At 39.4% G+C, this 20,115-nt stretch overlaps 1 protein-coding gene across 1 annotated transcript; it reads right to left on the reverse strand.

Annotated features, from left to right (window-relative positions):
- Window positions 1–251: 251 nt before the first annotated feature.
- Window positions 252–8,362, reverse strand: LOC128103322 (prolactin-like). The gene is made up of 5 exons (XM_052727591.1): window positions 8,332–8,362; window positions 6,345–6,520; window positions 3,227–3,334; window positions 1,138–1,317; window positions 252–440 (listed from the first exon to the last, which is right to left on the reverse strand). Exons 1-5 carry the CDS (start codon window positions 8,360–8,362, stop codon window positions 252–254), a joined length of 684 nt encoding a protein of 227 aa, XP_052583551.1.
- Window positions 8,363–20,115: the final 11,753 nt, after the last annotated feature.

Genomic DNA, 20,115 nt, shown 5'->3' on the forward strand with positions numbered 1-20,115 from the left:
ATAAAATCTAAAGCTGGGTGGTGGTGGCACATGTCTTTAATCCCAGCACTCAGGAGGCAGAGGCAGGTGGATCTTTGAGTTTGAGGCAAGTCTGGTCTACACAATGAGTTCCAAGACAGCCAGGACTACACAGAGAAACCCCGTCTTAAAAAACAAATAAGCAAAAGCAAAAAACAAATAAAAAATCAAAAGAAGCATTGATAGTTTTAATTATCAAGGACAATCCGAGCAGTAGCTGAATGGATATATGCTCAGCAGTTGTTATTATGGATGACTTGGCACTTCACGACCTCAAGATAAGTGACAACCTTATCATTATCACTTCGCAGGCAGTGCAACAGGTTACTAAGAGCAAAATGGTGAGTATCTTCATTGGCAGACCTCACTTCTGCTAGTCCCATCCAAGCAGGGTAAGCATTTTCTTCAGCTCCAGGATGAACCTAATCACCAGAAGAACATGTATTATTTGTAGTAATCAGTAGTTCTTATGCCTTCGTGTGTGTGTGTGTGTGTGTGTGTGTGTGTGTGTGTGTGTGTGTGTGTACATGAATGTCCATATGTGTAGGTGCACATTAATTTTTAAGGCCAGAGTTCAACTTGGAAATGTTTTTCAGGTGCCTCATGCCTCCTCTCTCTCTCTCTCTCTCTCTCTCTCTCTCTCTCTCTCTCTCTCTCTCTCTCTCTCTCTCTCCATAGGTTCTCTTTCTTTCACCAGGACTGACTCCCCAGTACTGGGATTATAAGCATAAACCACAATATCCATTTTAAATGTGAATTCAGGGAAATAAAACGCAAGGAAGGGTTTTATATATTGATACATATCTCCAGTCCCAGAACACATTCCTTATAATTTTGATTAAAGTTTAGTGAAAATTTAGAAATAAAAGGTTTCAGTCAAAAATCAAGGCACTGACCAAATAACTGTAAGACCTCTTTTCTGTTGAGTTTCCTGGTATATGAGTTTCTCAGTAAGGAACCTCAGAGAATAACTATTAAAGCTGTGAACAAGTTGGAAACCTAAATTTAATTCTTGCAAATTACATATTTTCAGATTCATTTCTCACTACAACAAAATACATCTTTCCTGGAAAAAAAGAAAGAAAAAAGAAAAGAGAGAAATATAGAGAGAACACTCACTGTGACAAGGATTCTTTTCATTTCCTCTAGAAGTTCTTGATTTTTTTCCTCCACCTCTTTGATTTTCGACAGCATTGTCTCACAGGTCCCTTTAAGAGCAGCCACTGCACGCACTAGGTGTTCCAAAGGGTGGTACCAGGCTCGTGAAATGCTGATCATCACTTTGAGAAGTTCATCTGACTAAGCAATCATGATTGAACATCAAGTTTAAAAATAAGTGAAATACAACATGGTAGATACATGTGGTAATGGCACAATCATGGTGAACTATAATATCTATATGATTTTAATAAGTGTTTAGAAAATTTTTGGGTAAATGACAAATTATAAAAATAAAAATTTTAAGCCACCGAATTACAGTTTACTAAAATAAAAGCAAATAATAAATAAACGATCATTTTGTTTTTCTGAGAAGTTGATCATGTTTTGTTTTTCCTCTACATTCTATCATCTGCCCTCCTCATGAGGTCTTCTGTATTTGGTTATTTCCCTTGTCTATGGAAAACCAAAGCTTTGCTGAGACTAGGTAGGACCTGATTCAAATAAAGACACCAGTGTTATCATTGGCAAATGGTCTAAACCATTTTCATGCCAAAAAAAAACCAAAAACCCAAACTGGTTAACTCATACCCACCTGTAATTTCTATATTATTCTAGGATATTGAAAACTATAAGAAAGAAAACAATACATTCATAAATAGACTTTTCATGTTCTACATTACTTCCTTTCCTAGGTGCTAAAAGAGCAGCCCATTTATGGGCATATACAAGACAAGAACATCCTTGCCTTTAACAACATTGATGTAAAACCCATTGGATTTTAGACACACACACACACACACACACACACACACACACACACACACACACACATACACACACACTACAGCCAGGTGTGTTCATTGCCAGGATCACACATGATATTCCTCACCAATTTAAAATACTTGCTGTGATGTCTCTTAGCAACTCTAGTAGTAATTATATTGGGCAGTAGGGAGGAATCCAAGTAAACATTGTTCTATATACGTGTAAAGAACATAAAAGAAAGAAGGACAAATTTTTATGACAAAACAGGTTGCTGGGAGCACTGTGGCATGGTGAGTAAGAGTGATATCTGTGGTGAATGAAGCACAATTTCACATTCTTGTCCGGCATGCAAGTGATGTAAGGTCTGTGTAACCTTTGGAGCTTCTCTTCATAATCTTCCTAATGGTACCTTGTGTCGGTGGACTTTTGTGAGGACAAAATGCATCAGTGTCAACAGAGTGCTTTTTGAAGTGTCTAGCTTTGAGGAAATGTTCTCTCTTTCCTTCCTCTCTTCTTCCTTCAATATAATCACATTTTAATTAACGGGAATAGCTTCTGTCTAGGTGTTAGATATTACTAATAAAATAATAGCAAACAGTTTATATGTATGATATGGGCACACATATTAGCTTAGTTTAAATTATACTGAGATTTGCTCTGACAGGGAGTCACAGTGGATAGATCATCACAATTACACATTAGAGCTTGCAAAATAAGTAGACCTCATCAAAACAGGTTAGTCTGAGGCACATGATATGGTATGAGGAGAATCTCTTGTTCAGCTGATTTTCAATTATGACAGGGAAGAAGGCAGAGCAGTCAGGAAAGACTGCACATGTAATGAAAAGCAAACAGAAATAGGGGTGTATTGAATTTCAGAAAATAAACGACATTCTGGTCAGTTAAGAAATATGTGGCAGTGGAGGAGCCTATTGTAATAAATGCAACTCTATTTGCATCTATTCCACATGTGCATGAGTGTATATTCATCCATGAATGTCCAACTTAGATTAAGGTAAATACAATCGTGCAGGCATGGCACTGGCTAAAAAAATCTGTCCTGTGGATGGACCATTTATGAATCTGTACAATCTGAACTAGCATTAGTTTTATTTTCTAGTTTGTTAACTGTATAATGCTATTGTTTTTTGACTATTCATTCTTCTCTGTTTTGTTTGATATGTTATAACCACCCCTATAATACACCTGAAATAACCTATAACACAGTAAACCTTGTGTACTGCTTCCGAAGTTTTGGTGACAACCAGGAATGAAGATTTACTTGTGTCTGTTGGATTTGTTCATTGATTTCCAGAGTAGCAAGGGAAGTGGTGTGACAGATGCTGGAGTTCCTGGCTTTGTACCCCAGGCTTTTGGCAAAGTTTTCATCCTGAAAATAATAAATTATTTCAGTTTATTGGCATTTCTGAATTAAATAATTGCACCTATGATAATTATATAAATGTATTTCATAGATGTGCAGTTTATAACAAATAAGCACTACCTGAAATTGAATATTTAAGCAAACATATTCTACTTACATATTCTTCCCATTAGATATACAATTTCATTTCTAATCTCAGTTTCTAACCACCTAATTTCTTCCACTTTTTCTCTTGTTATTTTTGCCCTTCCTGAAAATTAATTTGGAAAGAAAGCTATACAATTACTAGCACTCTAAAACATTAAAGGTTTTACATATCTTGTTTATGAGGTTAGCTGAATAACATAGACTAGTGTATTAGTTAGGGCTTCTATTGCTGTGAAGAGACACCATGACCATGGCAACTCTTATAAAGGAAAAATATTTAATTGGTGTGGCTTACATTTTCTGAGGTTTAGTTCATTATCATCATAGTGGGGAGCATGGTGGCAGGGAATATGGCATTGTGCAGGCAGGCATGGTGTTGGCTATGTCTTGACTTGCAGGTAACAAGAAGTAGTCAGTCTCAATGGTGGTGGTTTGAGCAAATATGAGACCTCAAAGCCTACCTTCATAGTGACACACCATCTCCAACAAGGCCACATCTCCTAATAGTACCACTTCCTTTGGGGGCTATGTTTTTTCAAACTGCCAATGTGGTGATATTTTATTTGTGCTGAAATGTGGTGATATTTTATTTTTATGTTAGTAAATAAAGTTTGCCTGGAGATCAGAGGACACAGCCAGCCATAAACAAAAGTCAGGCAGTGGTAGCACATGCCCTTAATCTGATCACATGGCAAGCAAAGTCTCTGTGTGTTCAAGGACACACTAGGGGACAGCCAAGCGTGGTGACATGCCTTTAATCCCAGTACCAATCCTTGAGACCTGGAGATCTGTACAGACAAACAGTGACAAGGAAGTGAGGTAGCTGGGCTAAGAGCCAATGAGAAGGCAGAACAGCAAGGCAATAATGGTGCAGGTTAGACAGGAAGAAGCTTGGTTGGGCAGCTACAGTGGCATGGTGAGCTAAGTTTAGCTGGTGGCTGTCAGTATTTTTCTGATCTCTACGGCTTTCACCCCTGTATTTGGCTCTGTGTTTCTTATTTAATAAGACTGTTTAAAAACCTTTCTACACTGCCACAACTCTTTTATCTGTATTTATGAATCTATTATTTACTGTTGGTCTAAGACGGCATGTTTGTTTTAAGTTTTAAGTATGTGCTGTGAAATTATACCTCTTTCTCAATTACCACTGAATCTATGTCTGGACAATACCAAGTTCATGATAAATTTACAAGGTAATTGTGCTGATGGTGTCAAAATTAATTAAGAAAATTAGAGAACAACACAAATGGGACACAGAAAGAATATAAGAGCCAGGAAAATGAGAAATTTGCAGAGACTGTGTCTCTTAGAAAGGACAAGGAAGTTATACACATGCTACTACAAAAATATGGCTGCCTCATTAAAGATTTGAGCAGTAATAGCACCAATAGATATACTAGAACTGAAGGGGGAATCTCAAGGGCTCCCACCCCAAGACAAGGAACTCCTGGCAACTAAAGATGACTGATAGAAGGGTAGACTTCCAAGGGATGAACCCCTGAACCCTCTACTTAGTTATACCACACCAAGTGACTGAAATCATGTACATATAAGCAATGCAACATTAAATGTACTCAGCAGACTATGTGTGTGTGTTATAATATATATGTATGTATATAAAATAAAACAATAGCCATAGCTATAGATGCTGTTAATTCGAGAAGGATTAAAGTGAGCAAACATGAGAAGGGTAGAAGAAGGAAAAGGATGGAGGAAAATGATACAATTTTAACTAAAATAAAACTATCTAGGCATGTTTTAAAGAAAACATATAGCAAAGAATGAGGGAAGATTAAAAGTATTATCTAATGTTTATATGTGATCAATTGAAGATTTTACTTAAGGTATTTATTAAAGCAGAATATTTTCTACTAGCAATCATTGAATTTGTAAAATCAAAGATACAGGAAGTCATCTGTCTCTCAAACTATGTGTTGAGGAAATGTAATCACTACCTGCATTTTCACAGTGGAAAAGTCTTATTCCCCACTGAAACTATACAGAACCAAATCATCTACCTGAAAAGTCAGGGGTTCCCAGACAGTTTAACTCTTGTGATTTCATTTGAAGGAATCCTATCTATGTGACTCGCTTTTTATAGCAAGGGTATTGTGAAGTTGAAAGATTGTATATGAAGAATACATGATGAAAAAAAAAAACCTAGCAAGTGAAAGGACAACAGGAATGCATATTCCTTACAAATCTATAGACATATTCTCCAGATTCCCAATTGTGTATTGAAGTCATCTTTGTTTTCCCTACACCGATTGATTCTGAAAAGACCCTGTATCTCCAGTAGGAAGAGAATACATTTCTTTTCTAAACTAGCACTCCCTATGGCTTTAAAAATTTGTCCCTGGAAATCTATAGACACCATTCTCAGCACTTGAGGCTAACTAAACAGCTTTTTGTTGTTTCTTCTTTACACAGCTTCAGATTAGTTCATTTCTTTTCCCTCAACATAATTCTCTGCAATGCACTTCTCTTATGCTCCACATCTGTGAAGAGAAGAAAGACCGTGGAGACTGGACCCTCCATACAAGGCCAGAAAAACAGATTTCTTCCCTGACCTCACTTTTAGGCCTCAATGTCATAAATTAGAGTTAAGAGACAGCCAATTTTTACAAAAAAGCCCTAATTACAGAAAATATCTCTTTAAATAATTATTTAAAATCATGTGATCTTTACAAGTCTCTGAGATTTCATCACATTTCCCATTCTTCCTGTACCATTTCTCAATATCTGATATATTCTTTTAATCCTATGAAGGCATATTATCTGAAATTTTGTTCATGATTATATCTGGTTTAATCTGTAGAATTTTTGAAGAGCCCTTTAGAGAAGAAACCAGAGGAAATTAGGTACTTACAAACTCCTCAGACATTTGTGTGGTGAGGTTAGAGGTGTATTGAGCAATGACAATTGCATGGTCAAAGAGTTCTTGAAGGAACAACTTGTTGCATCCTTCTATGTCAAGGCACATGGGTATGGAGACCACACATTCCCACAGGAGAAGGTTTGACACCAGCAGAAGCTGAATCATCCCTGCTACAAAGAGAGAAATTACACCCAGATGATTCTTTCAAATGTAGTTATGTGTTAAACAGTCTAGCAAGCTATGTTTGTTCTTGGGGTCCTAGGCTGCATGATTTGCTTATGTATAACTCCAGTGGGGCATAAGCTTTGTTCACTGTGAAAACATAAGTAATATTTCCCCTCTACATAGTTTGAGAGTTGGATCACTTCCCACATCTTTGACTTGCTCTTGAAGTACTTTCCAACTTTGCAAACATTTGGAACTTACACTGATACTGATCCATAATATTTAGTCCAACAAATATTTTAATCGCTTGTGAACTTATGCTCATTTTAATTTATAACATCCTCCAGTAATTTTTAAAACTGAATTTCTAAAGCCAGCATTTTGGAAACTGATAGTACAAGGAGCACAATTCTGTTTGCTTTATCTTCATGTCTGATGAGAATAGACACATGACCGCTGAATTACTGACAATAAGGCTGAAGACAGTCCTGTCATAAAAATGATGTCACAGTCTGGAATTTTCAGCTCACGATGTTTATCTTGTGCATTTGACATTTTACCAAACAACATTGATGATTTGTGCCAAGAAAAAATAGCTAACTACCAATAGTCTAAATCGTGAAATATTCTAAAATTTGTGTATAAACAACATAAGTAAACAATATTTTAGCTACACAATGAAAATAACAGGTTATTTTCATTGCATTAATTAATTTCTCCAAAACATGATGCAAATAAGAATTTACATCATATCTACACGAAGAACTACAATCAACTAAAGAATATGAGAACAAGAGAAATAGTCTTTCTAGGGAAGAGCATATTGATTGTTTATGCAATACCCAGTTGTCAGCCATGTTACATTCAAGTAACAAAACAATATACAGACTGAGTTGCTTATATTTAGGAACATATATGTATATACATATACATGTATGCATATAACAACAACTAATGAAAAAAGAGGCTATAAATTTCAAATAGAGCAAAGAAGGGTATAGAAAAGGGTTTGGAATGAGTAAGAGGAAGGGAGAAATATTCCAAGTATAATCTCAAAATTAATCAGTATAAGGTAAAATAAAATAGCAAATAATTCTGTTCTCCATTTCATAAAATAAATTTTGGCTGTTATCAATTCATTTTTCATGAAAACACAATCTACAAAAAAAAAGGTGATTTGTTAACACAAGCTTAATTTTCCTGTTGCTAAGAGATTCGGCTTGTACTGGATTAGTGAAAGACACAAATGTTCTGTCATTACCTGAACTAGGTTTTATAACTGAACATTTCTTCAAGTGCATTCAAGTGACCAAACACACGTAAAAGACCAAGAGACCAAAAAGATTGTAGCTTCTTCTTGTGAAGTTGAGACAATTGCATCACTGAATCTTGTGTTCTCAATAAAGTATGATTTCTCAATTTAAGAAGCTAGTCATTTTTACTTGAGTAATATCTTGTTCAGGAAGGTGTTCAACAGCATTTCCCACTATATATTTGTAAAAATTCACCTTTTTATCCTCGTGTCAATTAAGATCATAGAAAATGTCTTGGGACATTGTCATGTTTTTTCATCACAGAGACAGTTCTCAATGAGAACCACTGTTCTCAAAGATTACAGTGAAATTTTATTCTAAAAAGTTATTTCTCTGTTCTCTTATGTTTGGTGTCTGCATGTAAGGCATGAACAAATTTCAATTTACAACAGATATAGCACCAATGATGCCAAAGAATGTTAGTACTATCCAAACTCTTCTTGGTGAAATAATGCATCAATAAAGCTTACTTAGAGAAACATGAATGAAGGGCTACTTACAGGAACATGGTTGACTCCAAGATAGCTGCATTTCTGAGAAGTTGCTCCTCAGTGTTGTCAGCAACTCTGGAAAGTTGCTTCAACTGAGTTCTGCCTTAACTATATCTTACTTGCTATATATACAAACAGACAGCCCCCAAAGACAGGCAGAGCTGAAAGGCAGAGGGAAACGATGTCTAGGAGAGGGTGCCATCCTCTATTCCTCAGGAAGTATTTATATCTTCTTTAGCATTGCCACGCCCTACCTCTCCAAATATTCTTTTGCTTTTGGCCATAGTATCTCTATCATTCAAATTATCTTGTAAGTCGTCAAAGTTATCTCTGTCCTGAGATGACTCATAGTTTTGCCTGTCAGGAGAAGCACACTTATTCATTAATACCTTTCCCTTAGTTCAGGGTCTCATGTTCTTTCTGTCACGTGTTCAATGTCCCCTAAGTTTTCAGAAGTTTGTAAGTGCATATGAATCTTTTCCAGTATTGGGCCATCATGCCACAGTCATAGTCAATAGTTCTTGATATTTTAGCCATGATTTTTTTCAAGTAACCAGCAAACACTATTTCCACAAAGACAATGACAGTTTAACTCATCTACAGGATGAAAAATAAATGTTTAGAAGGCACATTGACAGGAATGTCATGTCCATCTCTCAAAACTCTGATTGTACTAACATTATTGGGTCCTTGTTGTGGGGCCCCATGTTTTTGCATTCTCTTGAAATATAAAACACAAGTGTCCTCTTGCAAGATTGGACTTAAATCGTATCAGAGAATTGTTCCTTGCAACTGTAACTACTACTCCACTGTTTGCCAACTGGACACAGTTTCCAGGCTTGATGATAACTTTAACATGTGAATCACTAGTAGCTTGAGAGACAGTTCTCTTGAAACAGCTTTCATGGTACTTTTTGGTACTATGGAAGTAATTCAGCATCATTAGATCACTTTAAGACTAATTATTTTTCATATCATGAAATCAAACCATGTAGTTTCTTAAGCGGTATCATCTAACCATTTAGTTATAGTGTGCAGTCAATAAGATTATCAACAGCATGTATGGATTATGAGTTTCATGTGCCTCCACTTCCAATTAATCTTAGGGGAGAAACTGATCCTAGACACTGAAATTTCACATAATAAACTTAAGACTTCAGGCATAGCTTTCCCCAGGCATGCTGAGTATCTTCTTACAAATTCTTTAACTCCTGTCTTTATTGTTCTTCTTATGCACTTCCAAAACAGTAAGCAATGTAGATGTTGGAATTTTCATTAGATAATGAAAATTTTACAGATGGTAGCTAGAGGCTAGCAGAGAGAGGGAAAGAGAGATAGAGAAGGTGAGGGCAAGAGAACAGAGCAGAGAGAGAGGGAGTCTGTGTCTAGCTTTTTAAAGGATTCCTGTGAACACACACAGGTGGGCTTACAGATACAGTGCAAATTGTCATTGGGATTCAGTGGGGATAATAAAAAATTCACAAGTTCTAACACAGTACAAAATAGGACTCAAACATGTATCAACTCTTTCCTCCAGAGAGCAAGTTGATGACTTCAGCTTGGATGGGAGACACTGGTTTATTTAGTTGTTTATACTCTATCATTATTCTGCCCAAACCTCAGTTTCCTCATCTTGGTATGTTGAATTGACTACCAATCTGAACAGGTGGAAACAGTTGAGTTGGTGATTATTCCAGTAAGGACAAAAGGACTGGAGTCCATTCCACTCCAACAAATCCAGTGTTCCTCTAGCTTCCTTGTGGCTTCTAACATACTCAGGGTCTGTCTGTGGGCTATTGACAAAAGCTATGTGTGGAAAGGACCCAGAGAAAGAGTGAGAAATGTTAACCTCACCCAAGTCTCATTTCTCAAGTTATATAAGATTTCCTTACAGTTCACTCACAGGCAAAACTACACAAATGTGGTAAAAAGCATATGTCCAATGGTTCATTCATTTTTCAGAATAATTATTTCCTGGAAGAAAAGTTCACAGGACAATCTAATGCAGAGATAAGTGTTCACACTAAGGACTAGCTGGACTTCAAAGGAAATCCTGCACGATTTATCTTCTAGTGATTCTCCTTTGTCAGTCTTTTTTTTTTTTTTTAATTAATTTATTTTGCAATACAATTCAGTTCTACATATCAGCCACGGATTCCCTTGTTCTCCCCCCTCCCGTCCCCCTCACCTTCCCCCCAACCCCCCCCCCCCATTCCCATCTCCTCCAGGGCAAAGCCTTCCCCACAGACTGAGGTCAACCTGGTAGACTCAGTCCAGGTAGGTCTAGTCCCCTCCTCCCAGGCCGAGCCAAACAATCCTGCGTAGGCCCCAGGTTTCAAACAGCCAACTCATGCAATGAGCACAAGATCTGGTCCCACTGCCTGGATGCCTCCCAAACAGATCAAGCCAATCAACTGTCTCATCCATTCAGAGGGCCTGATCCAGTGGGGACCCCTCAGCCATTGGTTCATAGTTCATGTGTTTCCATTCATTTGGCTATTTGTCCCTGTGCTTTATCCAACCTTGGTCTCAACAATTCTCGCTCATATAAACCCTCCTCATTCTCGCTAATTGGACTCCCAGAGATCCACCCAGGGCCTAGTCATGGATCTCTGCATCCAGATCCCTCAGTAGTTGGATGAGGTTTCTAGCACAACAATTAGGGTGTTTGGCCATCCCATCACCAGAGTAGGTCAGTTCGGGCTGTCTCTCGACCACTGCCAGCAGTCTGTTGTGTGGGTATCTTTGTGGATTTCTGTGGGCCTCTCTAGCACTTTGCTTCTTCCTATTCTCATGTGGTCTTTATTTACCATGGTCTCCTATTCCTTGTTCTCCCTCTCTGTTGTTGATTCAGCTGGGATCTCCCGCTCCCCCAAGCTCTCTTATCCTCAACCCTCGCCTTTCATTACCCCCACTCATGTCCAGGCTGTTCATGTAGATCTCATTCCATTTCTCTGTCATTGGGTGATCCCCGTGTCTTTCTTGGGGTCCTGTTTTCCGGGTAGCCTCCCTGGTGATGTGAGTAGCAGACAAGTCATCCTTGTTTCATGTCTAGTATCCTGCTATGAGTGAGTACATACCATGTTTGTCTTTCTGAGTCTGGGTTACCTCACTCAGGATGATTTTTTCTAGATCCATCCATTTGTCTGCAAACCTCATGATGCCATTGTTTTTCTCTGCTGAGTAGTATTCCATTGTGTATATGTACCACATTTTGTTTATCCATTCTTCAGTTGAAGGGCATCTGGGTTGTTTCCATGTTCTGGCTATTACAAACAATGCTGATATGAACATAACTGAACAAGTGCTCTTATGGTGTGGTTGAGCATTTCTTGGGTATATGCCCAAGAGTGGTATTGCTGGATCTTGGGGGAGATTGATTCCCAATTTTCTAAGAAAGCGCCATATTGATTTCCAAAGTGGTTGTACAAGCTTGCATTCCCACCAGCAGTGGAGGAGAGTTCCCCTAGCTCCACATCCTCTCCAGCATAAGGTGTCTTCAGTGTTTTTGATCTTAGCCATTCTGACAGGCGTAAGGTGGTATCTCAGAGTTGTTTTGATTTGCATTTCCCTGATGATTAGGGATGTTGAGCAGTTCCTTAAATGTCTTTCAGCCATTTGAGTTTCCTCTGTTGAGAATTCTCTGTTTAGCTCTATAGCCCATTTCTTAATTGGACTGTTGGGCATTTTGATGTCTAATTTCTTGAATTCCTTATATATTCTGGATATCAGTCCTCTGTCAGATATGGGGTTGGTGAAGATCTTTTCCCATTCTGTAGGCTGTCGCTTTGCCTTGTTGACCGTATCCTTTGCTCTACAAAAGCTTCTCAGTTTCAAGAGGTCCCATTGATTGATTGTTTGTCTCAGAGTCTGTGCTACTGGTGTTCTATTTAGGAAGTAGTCTCCTATGCCAATGCGTTCAAGACTACTTCCTACTTTCTCTTCTAGCAGGTTCAGAGTAGCTGGATTTATGTTGAGGTCCTTGATCCACTTGGACTTAAGTTTTGTGCACGGTGATAGATATGGATCTATTTGCAGCCTTCTACATGTTGATATCCAGTTTTGCCAGCACCATTTGTTGAAGATGCTTTCTTTTTTCCATTGTGCACTTTTGGCTTCTTTGTCAAAAATTATATGTTCATAGGTGTGTGGATTAATGTCAGGGTCTTCAATTCGATTCCATTGGTCCACATGTCGGTTTTTATGCCAGTACCAAGCTGTTTTTATTACTGTAGCTCTATAGTAGAGCTTGAAGTCAGGGATCGTGATGCCTCCAGAAGTTGTGTTATTGTACAGGATTCCTTTGGCTATCCTGGGTTTTTTGTTTTTCCATATGAAGTTGAGTATTATTTTTTCCAGGTCTGTGAAGAATTGTGTTGGTATTTTGATGGGGATTGCATTGAATCTGTAGATTGCTTTTGGTAGGATTGCCATTTTTACTATGTTAGTCCTGCCTATCCATGAGCATGGGAGATCTTTCCATTTTCTGACATCTTCTTCAATTTCTTTTTTCAGGGACTTAAAGTTCTTGTCATATAGGTCCTTCACTTGCTTGGTTAGTGTTACCCCAAGATATTTTATGTCATTTGTGGCTATTGTAAAGGGTGATGTATCTCTGATTTCCTTCTCCGCTTCTTTGTCCATTGTATATAGGAGGGCTACTGATTTTTTTGAGTTGATCTTGTATCCTGCTATGTTGCTGAAGGTGTTTATAAGCTGTATCAGTTCCTTGGTGGAATCTTTGGGGTCGCTCAAGTATACTATCATGTCATCTGCAAATAGGGAAAGCTTGACTTCTTCCTTTCCAATTTGTATCCCCTTAATCTCCTTATGTTGTCTTATTGCTCTGGCTAGAACTTCAAGTACTATATTGAATAAGTATGGGGAGAGTGGACAGCCTTGCCTCGTTCCTGATTTTAGTGGAATTGCTTTGAGTTTCTCTCCATTTAATTTGATGTTGGCTGTTGGCTTGCTGTAAATTGCCTTTATTATGTTTAGGTATGTTCCCTGTATTCCTGATCGCTCCAATACCTTTATCATGAAGGGGTGTTGGATTTTGTCAAATGCCTTTTCTGCATCCAGTGAGATGATCATATGGTTTTTTTCTTTGAGTTTGTTTATATGGTGTATTACATTGACGGACTTTCGTATGTTGAACCACCCTTGCATCCCTGGAATGAATCCTACTTGATCATGGTGGATAATTGTTTTGATGTGTTCTTGGAGTCTGTTTGCCAGTATTTTATTGAGTATTTTTGCATCAATGTTCATGAGGGAGATCGGTCTGTAGTTCTCTTTCTTTGTTGTATCCTTGTTTGGTTTAGGAATTAGGGTAATTGTAGCCTCGTAGAAGGAGTTTGGTAATGTTCCTTCTGTTTCTATTGTGTGGAACAATTTAGAGAGTATTGGTATTAACTCTTCTTTGAAGGTCTGGTAGAATTCTGCGCTGAAACCATCTGGTCCTGGGCTTTTTTTGGTTGGGAGACTTTTAATGACTGTTTCTATTTCGTTAGGGGTTATTGGACTATTTAAATAGTTTATCTGGTCTTGATTTAACTTAGGTATGTGGTACCTATCCAGAAAGTTATCCATTTCTTTTACGTTTTCCAGTTTTGTCGAATAGAGGTTTTTGAAGTATGACCTGATAATTCTCTGGATTTCCTCAATGTCTGTTGTTATGTCCCCCTTTTCATTTCTGATTTTGTTGATTTGGATGCTCTCTCTCTGTCTTTTGGTTAGTTTGGATAAGGGCTTGTCTATCTTGTTGATTTTCTCAAAGAACCAACTCTTTGTTTCATTAATTTTTTGTATTGTTCTCTTTGTTTCTATTTTATTGATTTCAGCTCTCACTTTGATAATTTCCTGGCGTCTATTTTTCCTGGGAGACTGTGCTTCTTCTTGTTCTAGAGCTTTCAGGTATGCTGTTAAGTCTCTAGTGTGAGATTTCTCCAACTTATTTATGTGGGCATTTAGTGCTATGAATTTCCCTCTTAGTACTGCTTTCATAGTGTCCCATAAATTTTGGATATGTGGTGTCTTCATTTTCATTGATCTCTAGGAAGTCTTTAATTTCTTTCTTTATTTCTTCCTTAACCCATTGGTGATTCAGTTGGGTATTATTCAGTTTCCATGAGATTGCAGGTTTTCTGTAGTTTTTGTTGTTGTTGAAATCCAACTTTAGACCATGGTGGTCTGATAGAACACAGGAGGTTATTCCAATTGTTTTGTATCTGTTTAGATTTGTTTTGTGGCCAAGTATGTGGTCAATTTTAGAGAAGGTTCCATGGGGTGCTGAGAAGAAGGTATATTCTTTTTTGTTAGGATGGAATGTTCTGTAGATATCGATTAAGTCCATTTGAGTCATTACATCAGTTAAGTCCTTTATTTCTCTGTTAAGTTTCAATTTGGGAGATCTGTCCAGTGGTGAAAGTGGGGTGTTGAGGTCTCCCACTATTAATGTGTGGGGTTTTATATGTGATTTAAGCTTTAGTAATGTTTCTTTTACATATGTGGGGTGCCCTTGTGTTTGGGGCATAAATATTCAGAATTGAGACTTCATCTTGGTGGATCTTTCCCTGTGATGAGTATGTAATGCCCTTCTTGATCTCTTTTGATTGATTTTAGTTTGAAGTCTATTTTGCTGGATATCAGGATGGCTACACCCACTTGTTTCTTAAGACCGTTTGATTGGAAAGTCTTTTCCCAGCCTTTTATTTTTAGGTAGTGTCTATCTTTGAATTTGAGATGTGTTTCTTGTATGCAGCAGAAAGATGGGTCCTGCTTTCGTATCCATTCTGTAAGCCTATGTCTTTTTATAGGTGAATTAAGTCCATTGATATTGAGGGAAATTAATGACCAGTGATTGTTCATCTCCTGTTATTTTTTGGTGGTGATGTGTGGGTACTTCTATACGTTGGGGTTTACTGCTGTGGCTTTATCTGTTGCCTGTGTTTTTGAGGGTGTATCTGACTTCCTTAGGTTGGAATTTTCCTTCTAGTTCTTTCTGTAGGGCTGGGTTTGTGGATAAGTATTGTTTAAATCTGGCTTTGTCATGGAATGTCTTGTTCACTCCATCTATGGTGACTGAAAGTTTTGCTGGGTATATTAGTCTAGGCTGACATCCATGGTCTCTTAGTGTCTGCATTACATCTGTCCAGGTTCTTCTGGCTTTCAAAGTCTCCATGAGAAATCGGGTGTTATTCTGATGGGTTTGCCTTTATATGTCACTTGGCCTTTTTCCTTTGCTGCTCTTAATATTCTTTCTTTATTCTGTACGTTTAGTTGTTTAACTATTATGTGGCGAGGGGACTTTTTTTTGGGGGTCTAGTCTGTTTGGTGTTCTATAAGCTTCTTGTATCTTCATAGGCATTTCCTTCTTTAAGTTGGGAAAGTTTTCTTCTATGATCTTGTTGAATATATTTTCTGTGCCCTTGAGTTGGTATTCTTCTCCTTCTTCGACCCCTATTATTCTTAGGTTTGGTCTTTTCATGGTGTCCCAAATTTCTTGGACATTTTAGTTCATGACTTTGTTGGCTTTAGTGTTTTCTTTGACTGATGAATGTATTTCTTCTACTGTATCTTCAATGCTAGAGATCCTCTCTTCCATCTCTTGCATTCTGTTGATTATACTTGCATCTGAAGTTCCCAATCGTTTTCTCAGATTTTCTATTTCCAGCATTCCCTCTGTTTGTGTCTTCTTCATTTTTTCTATTTCCCTTTTCAGGTCTTGGACTGTTTCCTTCATTTGTTTCATTGATTTTTCTTGATTTTCTCTCAGTATTTTATTGTTTTCTTCCAGGACTTTATTGATTTCTTCTAATTTGTTTGCCCTTTCCTCTAGTTGTTTACAGCGTTCTTCACTTTTTTTGTCTTTTCCTCTACACAAGCCTCTAGGTTCTTCATGATGTCATTCATAAGGCTGTTTTCTTCTGCTTCTTCCAATTTCTGATGTTCAGGTCTAGGTGTTGGAGGAGGGCTAGGGCCTGGTGATGCTGTATTGCTATTCATTTTGTTGTATATGTTTCTGCCTTGACGTCTGCCCATCTCCTTGTGGTTCGTTCTTGGCCTTATCCGCACACTTGGTTCAGACAGACCAGTGTTCCAAAAGGGAAAGTCTGGAGCAAGATGGGAGCTGGGGGCGGCCTCCTCTAAGTCTCAGGAAGAGGCTTGGGGCTCAGGCGGATGGGCGTGGGGGCAGGGCGTGGAGACTGCAGGGTCTGCCAGGGGTCTTGGAGAAGGGGATCCTTCCTGGTGGGGCTAGCAGGGAACCTGCCCGGTGGCCAGAACCTGGGGCCAAGTTGGGCAGGTCTTCCCTGGAGTGGCTGGTGCCCAGGGATGGGGTCTGGGGCAAGGAAGGGCACTCACCAGTGTTGCAAAAGGGAAGTCCGGAGCAAGATCTGTGTTATGTCTTATAATACAGTTAATTAAATAAAGCAACAAAAGAAGAAATGATATGTTTAAAATGTGGTTCAGGCTTTGCCTTTATGTTGTTTTGGTTGTGGAATGTTCCTTACCAGCTTACTTATTTGATCAGTTGATCTTTAGTGGTAGTCATATTTTGGGAGTTGTAGAGAATTTAAAGGGTTGTGAGTGGTTGGTAGCAAGTTATTTAGATTGGGTAACATTCATAGCCTCTCTCTCTCTCTCTCTCTCTCTCTCTCTCTCTCTCTCCCTCCCTCCCACACGCATTTCTCTTTTGATACTGATATATGATCCTTCCCATGTCAAAGCTGGGCCCCAAACTACCTAGAATTCAAGCAAGGAACTAAATGGCGAGTTTAATCACATAACAACCCCACTCCTGCATTAGTTGTTTTTCACTGTGGTAAAATACCTGCTCAGAAGCGAGTGTGAGGAAGGATTTATTTCGGGTCAGTTTCAAGGCAGGAAGGCAGGGCAGCTGAGCCTCTAGGTTTGCTGTGGGAGTATGAGGCAGGTGGGAAGGAGAGAGAGGAGGGTCCTCTCAGGAACCTACATCTTTCTGCCAAGTCTGTGAACGTCCTAAAAATATGACTAGTTAGAGATCAAGGAGTCCTGGGAGAAATCTCACATTCTAACCATGGCACTTTGTGAATGGATTGGTGTCATTATCACAGGAGTGTGTTCTCTGTGGCAGTGTTCAGTCTCCTTTTTAGCTCTGTCAGTCTTAGTCACACCTGATTGCCCCATGTCATGTTATAATGCAGCAGCAAACTCCTCACCAGACATTAGTGCAGGGTTCTTGGAAATAACTGCTTCTAGAAGCACAACTTTGAAATGCCTACTAATTATAACTTCCCAGTCTCTGTCATTCTGCCTCATTAGAAAACAGAGTAAGACATTCTCAGCATACTGAAGTCAGAGTCTACAGGGGACAATGACACTGCTGGAAAGAGATGGGTCAGTGGGAAGGTCAGAGGGCTCCATGTGCTGTGGGACAGCCAGGAGGAGGAGGGGATCACCAGTCACACTGACCAGAAACCCAGAGGCTCCAACTGCTCCTCGGCCAGGCTGAAGCCTCTCTCTCCACACAACTGCTGAGCCTCACCACTACTGTGTCTCTTGTCTCCCTGCTTTTGCATTTTCTGCCATCCGTGACTGTCACAGGCCAGAGATTGAAATGGGGACCCTGGAGAAATCACATTGGCACTGGGGTTGGTGTATGTATGAACACACAGAGATTCACACAGTAACATGCAACTCTACTCCTGTCACTCAAGTCAAACCTGAAAGTAAGAACATATAGAGGAGCCCCACAATGCAAGAATGTAATTGTGAGCCACATGTGTTGGCTCACACTTTAATCTCAGTACTCAGGAGGCAGAGATAGGAGGTTCTCTGTGTTCGAGGCCAGCCTGGTCTACAGAGTGAGTTCCAGGACAGCCAGGCCTACATAGAGAAACCCTGTCTTGAAAAATCAACCAATATACACACACACACAGACATACAGACACACACACAAACACACACACCACCACCACCACAATCACCACCACCGCAACAGACACAACACACATACACATACACACATATCTAGAGTAACACACAAAAGCACACACATGTACGTTCACATAAGAAATATCCCTTCACATATGCAGCATACACACACAGGTCCTTGCCCGAATCAATAAACAGACAAAACTGAGCTGAGAAATGCACACTCACCCCAAGAAATCAAGATGTGTTACTCCCAATGTTCTTTTGTCCTGTGTGTCTGTTTCAAGTCCTTGACAACATCTATGGAATAGGGAGTGAGAAGGTCACTGGCAGCCCAAGTAGGAAGCATGGTTGCTCACACTACTGGACAATGATGAAATAGGAGGTGGGAATAGCTGAAGTTACATCACTGGGTAGAAAGACAGGCTCAGGATAAAAAGTCCTGCTGGAGTGTGCAGTGGAGTGGATGCTGATATGACCAGGACCATGGAGGCCAGTGTCCTGCTCTTTATCGCTATCATTGTGGGCTTCTACTGCTCCTGGTCAGGAGACACCCAAAAGCCCGCGGCCACCTACCACCAGGACCACGTCCCCTGCCCTCTTGGGAAACCTACTACAGATGGACAGAAGAGGCCTCCTCAACTCCTTCATGCTGGTGAGACATTCATAGTGTCTGTGCCCTATGGATTTAGGGCCGTGTTTGCTCCTGGAGATCACTCAGCAGGACGAGAAAGGGATTCCATCCAAGCTCTAGCCTCAGGTGGGAAGGTGGCTAAGGGAAAGTTGAAATGCTGACTGGTGATGGATGGTGCCCAGATCCACAGGCATGTCCTCTCAATGTTGGAATCATGTGGGGGGACTGTGTTTGGAGTGTGAAAGGTGACAGAGGTGTCGAGGTGTGTGCCAAGGTTTTACAATTTTCCTCTTTGGTGCTTCCTTGTTCCAGAAGAGAAAGAAAGATGTCAGAGACATCAACAGATAACGTTTGCTTCTGCCAGCACAAGGGATTAGCCTGCCTTGTTCAGGAGCAAAGGGGAGGAGAGGCAGGTCAGGAGGTGGGGTAGGTAGGGAGTGCTTATCAGTTATAAACACCATGGACCATCCAAGCAGCTGACCATGGCACCATCATATCTGTCCCCACAAGGGAAATTTCATGTTCAATTACCATTTTTTTGTTAATAAACAATTAGCATTCTTGTCCCCACTCCATTTAGAGAGTCGATATAGTGGCAGCAATCCCAATTTCCTGTTACCCCTTGGTTGTTAAAAGATCACCCATCTGTATCATTGGTTGTAGTCATTTATATCTAGTTTTTGAGACAAGGTCATCCTACTTTTCCCAGGTTAATCTCAAACTCATGATCCTCCTTCAAGTTTTATTTAACATTTAATCTGATCTGTGTATTGATAGTTCATTGTTGCTTAAGTTTCCAAGTTGTGACCCGGCCTAAAAACATGAGTAGGTCAATATCAAATTTGTGTAGAGGTTTTCCTTAGCATTGTCCCCTAAACTACACTGGACACTGACCGTTTTCATAGCCTTTCATTTCTATTAGCTGCATTGTAATCTAGAGTGAGTTAAGGTTATGAGAGGACGATGTGGATTATGTGCAAACACTGCACCATCTCTTAAGGGCTTTCAGCACTTGAGGGTTGTAGTATTCCTGGGATCAATTCCCTGAAGATGCCCAGATGGTTTGCATTGTCAGGTATTTTCCAACTGTGTGTGCTGTAGTCATGACTCACATTCAGTTCTACCATCAGGTGACTAGCACTTTCCCTTCCCATGTAACCCAGTGGGTGAATCAGGACCATTCTCTAGATGTTGTCAGAAGGCACCAAACAGGTTGTCACTGGGTCACAGGAAGCATGGTTCAG

This window comes from Peromyscus californicus, unplaced genomic scaffold, assembly GCF_007827085.1.
Source record: "Peromyscus californicus insignis strain IS unplaced genomic scaffold, ASM782708v3 Scaffold_8__1_contigs__length_139910024, whole genome shotgun sequence".
NCBI lineage: Eukaryota > Metazoa > Chordata > Mammalia > Rodentia > Cricetidae > Peromyscus > Peromyscus californicus.